The 10,960-nt window shown below is 45.9% G+C and overlaps 1 protein-coding gene across 1 annotated transcript in view; it reads left to right on the top strand.

The window, feature by feature from the left end:
* The first annotated feature begins 409 nt into the window (after positions 1-409).
* CFAP92 (cilia and flagella associated protein 92 (putative)) overlaps positions 410-10,960 on the top strand; it is a 71,317-nt gene continuing 60,766 nt past the window's right edge. Inside the window, 6 exon segments of the mRNA XM_047095828.1 lie at positions 410-668; positions 1,819-2,009; positions 2,593-2,806; positions 4,879-4,994; positions 5,902-6,020; positions 7,353-7,474. Of these exon segments, the coding sequence (XP_046951784.1) occupies positions 410-668; positions 1,819-2,009; positions 2,593-2,806; positions 4,879-4,994; positions 5,902-6,020; positions 7,353-7,474 (1,021 nt within the window).

The raw sequence follows: 10,960 nt of genomic DNA, 5'->3' as shown, positions 1-10,960 counted from the left end.
CGCGGCCCCACGGAGTGGAAACACCGGGTTCTCTCCCAGCTTCTCGGTTCTTAGGGAATTGCACTCACCTGGGGCTGGCTCTCCAGAAGTGCCAATGATTGACTTGGCGAAAGGGGGAGGAGCTGGGGCTGGGGGAGGAGGGAGACTCAAGCTGGAGTCGGTGTTGCTTATCGTGAGTCCTGCAAGCCGTCATTCTCTGTGACTCACTGTTGCACGCCTACTGTGGGCCAGGCGGTATTCCAGGCCTTGGCCGTTCACCCCAGACAGGACAAGGGAAAGGAAGGGAAGGAGAGGAAGGGTGGGTAATCCTGAAAGAGGCAGGGCTTGCCTCCGGGGAACAGAGGGTGGTGACAGCAGTGCCTTCATCGTCTTCCAGCCAGGAGTGCCGGGCCTGTGGGTGCTCTGCGGAATGTCCCTGCACGCCTGGGAGTGGGAAGATGAGGACAGGGCGAGCATGGGGCCCATGTCCTCCATGGGCAGCTTTTACCAGTCTGGCAGTGAGTGGGACACGGAGGAGTACCTGAAGGTCAGAACACAAGCCCTGGAGTTGGATTCTGACCACCCGCGTAGCAAGTCCTCACATGGGCCTGCCGACAGCTTCCAGTCTGATGTGCCCCAGGCTGTCCCCTGCAAGTTCGTCATCTCACTGGCCTTCCCGGTGACTGCTGGTAAGTGCTAGGGCAGAGTCCCAACACCCTCTGCAGAAAGGGGTGCGCCAATGACCTGCCCCCAGAAGTTTGGGGCCCCTGAGCTCCCTCTGTTGGCTTCCCCAAGTGATGTGGCCAATGCCAGCAGCAGGGATCAGAAAAGCAGCTGCAATTTCAGGGGCCCACAGTGGGCCAGCAAGTAAGCGGTTACATGGGCTTCACGTGCTTAATCTTCTCAATAACCCTAAGAGGTAGGTGGTATTATTTCTACTTTTTGCAGATGAGAACATGGGGAAGAGGTGAAGGCATTGGTTCCCCTCAACTGGTTGTGTATCACCTAATTCCTTGTTGAAAATACAGATTCTCAGATGCATGGGATCCAGCTCTCTGGGTGTATCGGTGCATCAGTTGGTTTTTACCGCACAAATGCTGTGTCACAAACCCAAACAACTCCACAAGTCGGGGGCTTCGAACAGGAATCCCTCGTTCTGGATGAGCAGGTGGGCGGGTCCAGGCGGGTCTCCCTGTAGTGGCTCTGCTCTGCTTCGTGCCCCTCTCACCCCTTCGTGCCCCTCTCACCCTCCTCCGGGACATGGGGGCTAGCCAGACACATTCTCATTATGGGAAGGCACAGGCACACCAAGGGGGCAAGCCCGGACATCCAAGAACTCTTCAAGTCTTTGAGCACCTCCCACCTGCTAGCATTTTCTTGGCCAAAGCCAGTCACATGGTTGAACCCCAAGATTAGGGGCAGAGAAAAGAACTCCATGTTTTGAGTGAGATATATATATATATATATATATATATATATATATATATATATATATATATATATATATTTTTTTTTTTTTTTTCCTACTTGGTCTCCCCCGCCCCGCCCCCGGTAGAAGATTAATTTCGGCTTCTCCTTTGTAGTTCTATCCATTGTTGCCTCAGATACTCTGGATGCTATTTGGTTAGATGTATATACCATGTTTAGAATTGACCTACGGTCTTGGTGACTCGAACTTTTTCACTGCCAAGACCGCCGTGAGGCAGGCAAAGCAGGCAGGTGAAACATTTAAGGAGACACTCCCTTTCAGAGGCTCTTCCTTGCTTCCAGGGCACTGCAGGGTGCGGTCTGCTTTCTCGTGTGAGGTTCAACCAAGACTCCTGAAATCGTGTCTCCTAGGTCATAGAGGAAAACATACATGTTTTATTGAAAAACATAGGAAACACTTTCGAATGGACAAGCATGCTTCCAGGGCTCGCTGTTACTACCACATGGAGTATTTCCTTCTGCCGGATGATGGAGAGCCTAAAAAGATTGACATGGTGGTGTTTCCAACGGTGGCCAAATTGTTCCTGGATTCAGGAGTAAAGGTGTGTGTGTGTATGCATGTGCACCTCACATATAGTCTAATACTGTACCAAGGGTGCTTGCTTCCCTGGAGCTTGCTAGAAATGCAGGATATTAAGTTCCCACCCCAGCCCTACTGAATGAGAATCCTCACTGACCTAATAATACCAGTTACCTGACTTTCTATTTAGGTATCTTTGTCAGGTAGCTTCTTTGGTGTCTTAAAAGTTTTTGCCCCTCTTGCGATTTCTTTTTTGGGTACCCATGTGTGTGCACACCTGCTTGCCCGCGCACACACCCACCCTCCTGCCCGAGGCCTGGCTGTGGGTCAGTGCTTCGAAGTCACTAGAGAGGGTGCTATTTGCAGGTAATTGCTTTGATTCTGGGTTCCCGAGGAACCCAGAGGTGTGACAGGGCCCAGGCCGGGACACCCATTTCCTGATGTGGGGTGGGAGCTGAGGGAGGGCCGGGCCCAGAAGGCAGACAGGTGGAGAGCAGCACCGGGCTTTGGTCCCCGGAAGGGCAAGGCTGGCAGGGATGGGTAGTCGTGGGCTCTAAGCCTCCCAGCCTTGCACGCTTCAAACCCCTTGGTGTTCTTTTACACAGACGGTGAGGCCATGGCAGGAAGGGGACAAAATCTGGGTGTCATGGACCCAGACTTTCAACATCAACATGACGAAGGAATTACTAAAGAAAATAAATGTTCACAAAATCACCTTGAAGGTCTGGGACACCAAGGACAAAGTTTCAAGAAAAGTCAGGTATTATCGGTTAAAGACTCCTGCATATTCAGAAGACGCAGGATCTTTTGGTAAGTCGGGTGTTTGTGTTTTATTTGAAACGTTTCTACAGGCGTGTGGCCTCTCAGTGTTTACAGGATAAAAGCCAGTGTTCCATCATTTACTTCGGGGAACATGTTACTTTGTGGACAAGCTTGGGAGTACCGCCCGGCGGAGCTGTGTCGGAGGGTGGACAGCATCTGTTTTGCATGTACACGGTCCCCACCTCCACCTCTGCCGCATTTCTGGACTTCCTGTCCCCAGGCAGCGTGACCTGTGCAGTCCCCACTGGTCTGTCTTCTGGCCAAGTAATGGGTGTTCCCTGACCACACACACACACACACACACACACACACACACACACGACACCAAGAAACAAAAGAGAAAACTTAAAAGTCCCACACCCCTGAGACAACCATGTTAACATTTTCGTATAGACCTTCTAGATTCTTACTTGGGTGAATATTCTCTCAAGGACCAGAAAGTGTCCTTTTGAGCTCATCTCCAAGGAGAGAGCCAGGAGAGTGGAAAGATCCAGGCTTTGAAGTCAGATAGCTGACTTCAACCTGTCTCCATGTTGACCTTGGGCAGCTTACTACTTCCGGTGGTTATATGCCCCTGAGGCAGGATGATGGGAGTGCCCCCCACCCCGCAATAAAGAGGGTGTGTGTTGTCTATAAAGAATTTAAAAACTAGGGCGCCTGAGTGGCTCAGTCGGTTAAGCGTTTGATTCTTGATTTCGGCTCAGGTCGTGATCTCACAGTTGGTGGGATCAAGCCCTGTGAACGGGCTCTACGCTCTGGCAGTACAGAACCTGAGATTCTCTCTCTCCCCCCTCTCTGCTCCTCCCCCGCTTGTGCTCCCTCTCTCTATCAAAATAAATAAATGAGCATTTAGCATCCTAAAATGCTACCAGTTAAACTCTGTGGCGGTAATCATAAGATGCATCCAGTTTTTAGAGACTTTGAAACGTCGCGGCAGTGTGCGTCTGAGATTGGTCGGAGTACGGTCTAGAGCACTGATGGTGGTGGCTGCAGACAAGTACAGTTGTCCCCATTTTACAGGGAGCAAAGAAGACCCACACCTGCTTGAAGGGCAAGGCAGTGCCGCAATCAGAACCCATTCTGTTTGTGACTGGAAAGCCTCTCCTTTCTCTGGGTTTCCAGCCTGCCTTCTTGAGGAGCCGGTCTGACATGGGGTGGGGGGGAGGGGCATTTCCGACTGTTCATCTTTCACTTTTATCTGGGGTTTCTTGCCCTCGGTGCTGTTGGCATTTTGGCCCAGATCATTCCGTGGGGACTGTCCTGGGACCTTGACCTGATAGATGCCAATAGTCTCCCTGTTGTGACAACCAAAAAAAAAAAAAAATTAATGTATATTTATTTTTGAGAGAGAGAGAGAGAGAGAGAGAGAGAGCGAGCGTGAGTGGGGGAAGGGGCAGAGAGAGAAGGAGACACAGAAATCCGAAGCAGGTCCCAGGCTCTGAGCTGGAGCCCGATGGCGGGACTCCAACCCACCAACCATGGGGGGATCATGACCTTTGCCGAAGTTGGATGCTTAATCAACTGAGCCACCCAGGCACCCCATTTCACCTCTTTCTCGTAGCTTCCATTATCTCCATTCATTCATTTGCTCCCTCTGCTCATTCATTATTCTATACGTGTTGGTTACTGCTACGTTTCTGCAGAGTCCTGTATTGATAGAAGTGAAAAACAGAGGACCCATCTCCTTAGCTCGATGCCCTGAGCCCTGAGGGTAGCTCTGGCTTAATAAGTGCCAGCTCTGTGATCACAGGAAAGTTACCATTAAGTGTCATATTCCCCATCTGTAAAGTAGGGCAAGTGGAAGTGCCTTCAAGTGAAATGTGATGATTAAATGGACCAACACAAGTCAAATCCTTAATGGTCTTATTTGGAAGAAGTCATTGCCAGTTGAAGTTTGAATTACCTGGTATTTTGAAGGAGCCCCGTAGGCAACTGCTGCTGGAAGACAGGGGTCCTGCCTGTCTTGTCCACTGCCCCATCTGCAGCACTAGGAGAGTGCCGTATGCACAGAAGGTGTTCAGTAAGTATTTCTGATTGACTGAGTCAATGATTCTCCTCCTGCATTCTAGAGGAAGTGAAAAATTTGGTTTTAAGTCAGAGAAGATTGTGTGAAGAGGACGCACACATCAGAAAGGAGTGGAACCAGGAGCATGCACCAGAAAAAGCAGAAAAGGCAGGAAAACACATAAAGCCTTCGCATGGTGAGTGGAGATGACCTCCGTGGACAAACTGAGTGAAGGGCGATGGCAGAGAACGAGGTGGATGGGTGTTGCTGGTACTGTGCATGTGCACTGGTACCCTTCATGTGTATCAGCAACTCCTGCTGGTGCTGCTTCGCCCTTGAAGCAAACAATGCTCTCAGGGCAGGAGTCACTTTCTGTTGTTGATCCTTTTTCTTTGTTTTATTTTTGTTTATTTTGTGACTTATACAATTTTTCTAACTGTAGGAGTTACACTTGTGGGTTTTTTTTTTTTTTAAAGAAAATTCAGTGAATATAGAAAAGTACAAAACAAGCAGGGAAAACAGTCTATAATTCCATCACCAGGAACAAGCAGTGTGATATTTTGGTTATTATATTATGGCAAATACCTTTGTTGTAAGTTGTTTTTTTTTTTCTTTTGCCTAGATGAGGTTGTTCCGGATTCTGAATTTTGTATTCTGAGATTAACCTGTCACCACATGCACTTTCCTGTTTACTTAAGAACTTTGCATAAACTCCATTTGTGGTGACTACATAATATATCAGCTGCTGGAGGCACTATACGTTTCTTAATCGTTCCCTGTAGGTGGAAACTTGGGGGTCTTGGAAGTGTTTTCAGTATTCTCTGATGTAAATGGTGCTGAAGCAGACAACTGAATAGACTTTCTTTCTCCCCCCCTCCATGGCATGTTATATAAGAAATCGGAGGCCTTGTCTTGCCTCCATTTGTCCAAATAACTGTAATTATTTACAATTACATTCACTCATTTACTCATTCATTATTAACTAATCTTTTTATGGAATGCTCACCACACACCAAGCCCTCTGTCTGGTGACTGGCATTGCAAAATGGGTCAAGGGCCCTCATTTCTTAATGAACTAGAATGGGACAAGAAGTCCATTTACTAATAAATATTATCCGATTCTCACTCAGCAGAGCCTGAAACTTTTTCCAAGAGCTCTGAGGAATATGAAAAGGCACTCCGAATGGATGATCTTGGCACAGTTCGGTAAGGATGGACCCATGTTATTTTGGGGAGTGGGAGTGGAACCCCCTCTTGTACTGGCCCTATAAACTCTCGCCAAGAGTTATGTGGGTTTTAGTAACTTCAGTTAAGTCAGAACTCATACAATCCAGGTGAAATTAAAGGAATAGAGAAAGGAATGGTTGTGTTTATGAGTGTAAACATGTACTGTACTTTTGCATGTGTAGTTTATCTCACTTAATCCTCATCATGGTCACTCTGTGAGGTGGTATTACTATCTCCATTGTCTTCACAAGCTAACAGAGTGGTGGTAAAGCAATTTGCACAAAGCTTTAAAATTGGAATTCTTTGGAATCTTGGGAGTGTTGGTAAAGCCAGGACCCCATCCCATACCTTTGGATCACCAAGTCCACAGCCTTTCCTGCTGAGTGCAGTTGCTCTTGGAGCCTAAGAAGGATATGGAGAAGGAGATTCCTTGGATGCTGTGGGGACCAGGGTGGAGGCCCAGCTGGTGGCTTGAGAGAATAGGATGGGGAGAACCCAAGAGACCATGTCATTAAAAAAAATCAATTTTTGGGGGCGCTTCTGTGGCTCAGTTGGTTGAGCATCCGACTTTGGCTCAGGTCATGGTATCACAGCTCGTGAGTTCGAGCCCTGCATCGGGCGGGCTCTGTGCTGACAGCTCAGAGCCTCGAGCCTGCTTCAGATTCTGCATCTCCCTCTCTCTCTGCCCTTTCCCCACTCGTTCTGTCTCTCAAAAGTAAATAAAAACATTTTAAAAAATTTTTACAGAATCTTGATTTTTAAAAAATTGGTTTTTTTGCATTGAATTTATGCGTTAATTTGGGAAGAATTGACATTTTTACATTGAGAAGTTCTCCTGTCCATGATCATGGTATACCTTTTCACCCAATTCAGTTCCTTCTTTATGATTTTTAATAGAGTTAAAAAATTTTTCTTCCTATAGATGTTGGATAATTCCTGTAAGCGAGTTCCTGGATGTTTTTAGAGTTTGGGTGCTTTTATAAAAAATATAATATTTTCCTTAATGTCTCTGGTTGGTTAGAAATTGATAGTACAAGTGTGGTCTGCAGAGCAACAGCATCAGCATTCCCGGGAACCTGTTAAAAATGTAGAATGTCAGGTCCACTCCAGGCTTACTGAACCCTAACCTGACTTTTATTTAACAGCATTTTCAGGTGATTCATATGCACAATGAAATTTATGAAGCATTGGTTAGAGAAATACAGTGTCATTTTAAAAAATCTGCTCACATTTGGTCCAGTAAATAGATTCTTAGGTCTGGTCCCTGATTTTTTTCACCTTCATTTATTTTTCTCTTTGTGAATTTTCTAGATGGAGTACTTCAAGAGAACCAACTGTTTATTTGGAGACAGCACCTGGGATGGAGATGAAGGAATTAATGGAGAGATCATTTAGCAGTTTAACAAACATAGTAGAAAAGCAAAAATTTCAAAGTAAGTTAGGATGGGATTTTGGAATTTTATAACGTAACTAGGAAGAATTATGAAATATTTCTTTTTTTTACATATTTTAGAGAGTGAGTGCACATGAGTGGGAGGAGGGGCAGAAGGAGAGGGAGAGAGAGAAAATCTTAAGCAGGCTTCATGCCCAGTATGGAGCCCAACATGGGGCTCGATCCCACGACCCTGGGATCATGACCTGAGCCAAAATCAAGAGTCGAATGCTCAACTGACTGAGCCAACCAGGCACCCGGGATTATGAAATATTTTAAATTCAGAATACTTCAGAAAGATTCTTTGATATCTGACCAAATGTGACTCAAAAGTAAAAGAATACTACATACACATTCAACTTACCCCATTCTATCTCACCTCAACCAGCCATCCCTACCACCCCATCCATCCATTCCAACCGACCTCATCCCATTCAGTTACCTGCGTGATCCCACCCATCCACACTGCATCCCTTTTCCACTCCACCAATGTTTCTGTGCTCCTGACTCATGGTGTCATGAACATAGGAAGCATGAAAATCTCTAATGTTGATGGAGACTTTCTAATAAATAATGATAGTCCTATGTGATAGATGCTGTGGTAGGGTAGGTAGGCATGTTGGGGAAGCACAAAAGAGTTGGGGTTATGGAAATAATCTTGGAAGATAAGTTATTTGCTTCTTATGGTGGAATAAGGGAAATAGCATTCTAGGTTATAGGAACTGCTCATGCAGATGCTTGTAATCTTAGTGACAGACAAGAGGCAAAGTGTTGTCAGAAGCCACTAAGTGGACCTGTTCATTCTTGACCTTGTTCTCCTCACCAGTTTTTCAGTAAGCAGTTGGGTTTCCAGTATGAGGTGGAATATTCTAGAGCTGATGCACTTGCTACTTCTGGGATGGCCTACTTCCTGTTTGTTCAGCTGTAACTGCTACAGATCATTTCCTTAACTCTCTATCAATTAATCTGCTTTTCCTGGTTCGCATTCAACACTCTGAAGCTGGGGGAAGAAGTGGCTGCTTGAGTCGGCTCTCTGCCAGGCGTCAGAAACACAGTTGTTCATGTTCCTATTTTTAAGGCCCTAAAAGTCTAGTCAACACTTTCACATCGGAACACCTTCAACTCTGAGTTTTCTCTTTTTCAGATTAAAGAGGCTTGCTCAAAAAAAAAATTTTTTTTTAACATTTATTCATTTTTGAGAGACAGAGCAGGGAGGGGCAGAGGGAGAGGGAGAAACAGAATCCAAAGCAGGCTCCAGGCTCTGAGCCTGATGCAGGTCTTGAACTCACGAGCCGTGAGATCATGACCTGAGCTGAAGTCGGGTGCCTAACCAGCTGAGCCACCCAGGCGCCCCTAAAGAGAGTTGCTTTTTAAGAAAATATATTTATTTATTTATTTTGAGAGAGTGTGAGAGAGCCCTCCTATGGGCAGGGGAGGGGCAGAGAGAGAGGGGGAGAGAGAATCACAAGCAGGCTCCATGTTGTTAATGCAGAACCTGATATGGGGCTTGATCCCATGAACCATGAGATCATGACCTGAGCCAAAATCAAGGGTTGGCCACTTAATCTACTGAGCCACCCAGGTGCCCCTTAACAGCCTTGCTTTTGAAAAATATTCTTTAAGCATTTTAATGAGCTTTTCACACCCTCCTTTTTACTTTGTAAAAGTACACAGTAAAATACAACCACAGCTTTCTTGAGAAAGAAAAGTTTACAGATAGAGTTTGTCTCCTTTACACCCTGTGCTTTTAAGAAGCATACCCTGTCCTGCAGATAAATTGGTGTTACCCTTCCCTGCCACCCCTTTCTTTCTGACACATTCATACAACATTGTAATTGATTTTTATTTTTGTGAGTCACAGAAATGATTTCATACTGTACATATCTTCCTGCAGCTTGCTGTTTGCATTCAGCTTGATTTTTGAGATATTCTAGTCCATGTACCTAAGTCCAGCTCCTTCCTTGGAACTTCTGTAGAATACCCCGTTAGATGGACGTGCCATCCTTCACCCATGCAGTCCCCACTGAGGGACATTTGAGTTGTTTCCAGTTTCCTGCTGTCACCAGTGCTTTGACAGCGAGCACTCTTGGGTAGGTCTCCATGTGCCCGTGCCAGAGAGTCTAGGGCATTTGCCCAGAGGGATCACAGGGCATGGGAAATGCACGTTGACCTCCTCAGGAGGTATTCAGGTTTATTACTCTCTGGGTGGTACCAGTTTGCTCTCTGGACAGAAGTCCTGAGAATTCCAGTTTTTCCATGTCATCAGCCGTGCTTGGTGCACTCAGGGCCTTATTTCCTGATTCCCAGTGGGGTTGAGAACATCTCATGTGCCTATTTGGTCACCGTCTTATGTGATTTGGCTATTGTGATTTCTTTGCTTATTTTTCTGTTGGGTTTTATATTTTTTTCCTAGCGATGGGTAAGCTTTATTTCTGACATCTTCTGGATAATTATGCATTGTCAGTTACATGCACTATAAACATCACAGCCCGCAGTCTGCAATTTACCCTGTTACTTTATGTGTGCTGTTTTGTTTTGCACACCCTTTATTTGACTATTCCTTTCTAGTTTGTACTTTTGGTAATGTTTAAGAAATCCTTCCTTGGGGTGCCTGGGTGGTACAATTGGTTAAGTGGCCAACTTCGGCTCAGGTCACGATCTCACTGTCTGTGAGTTTGAGCCCTGCGTTGGGCTCTGTGCTGACGGCTCAGACCCTGGAGCCTGCTTCGGATTCTGGTTCTCCCTCTCTCTCTGCCCCTCCCCTGCTCACACTCTACTCTGTCTCTCTGTTTCAAAAATGAATAAACATTGGAAAAAAAAATAAAATCATTTCTCATCCAGCTGTCAATAGAGTCTTCTCTGTATTCTCCAAATGAGTTTGAAGTTTTTGTTTTCTATCATTAGTCTGCAATTCATTTTGCATATGGCATGAGATGCCTGATAATTTCATCTGCCTCCGAATGGATAGTCAATATAATTAATCGACTGATCCATCCTTTCCTGCGATCTGAAATGCCACCTCTGGCATCTATCAAGTCGCTCTATGCTAGCAGATGTATTTCTGGGCTTTCTAAGTTCTGTTCCCTTGGTCGTTATATCAAGGAACAAATAGCTCATGGTTTTAATTACCATAGAAATATATGTCTTATTGTCTCCTTTTTAATCCCTGGATCTGAGCTTGGCACAGAGCTGAGTATTTTATGTACCTTTGCTCATTTCCTCTTCTCAACACCCTACAGGGTAAACACTATAGCTCCCATTCTACAGATTCTACAGATCGAGGCTCAGAGTGGTTACGGAGGGGGAGACCTGGTTCTGGAACTTTGGTGGTTCAACTCCGAAGCCCAAACCTCAACCCTACACTGTGGTTAAGGGCTGACTTGGGGGAGAACTTTGGTATGTGATGGTGCTGTGGTCATCATCCATTCTTAGCCCCCTTCTGACCACGTTCTTGGGTAGGAGAGTCTAGGAGGTCACATTCTTCCTG

Source organism: Lynx rufus, unplaced genomic scaffold (genome assembly GCF_022079265.1).
Source record: "Lynx rufus isolate CCGP_SWC_20201006 ecotype Redwood Valley unplaced genomic scaffold, mLynRuf1.p SCAF_4, whole genome shotgun sequence".
NCBI classification, from domain to species: Eukaryota; Metazoa; Chordata; class Mammalia; order Carnivora; family Felidae; genus Lynx; species Lynx rufus.
Note: the sequence above shows the minus strand (reverse complement) of the source record. Positions and strands in the feature narration are given on the sequence as shown.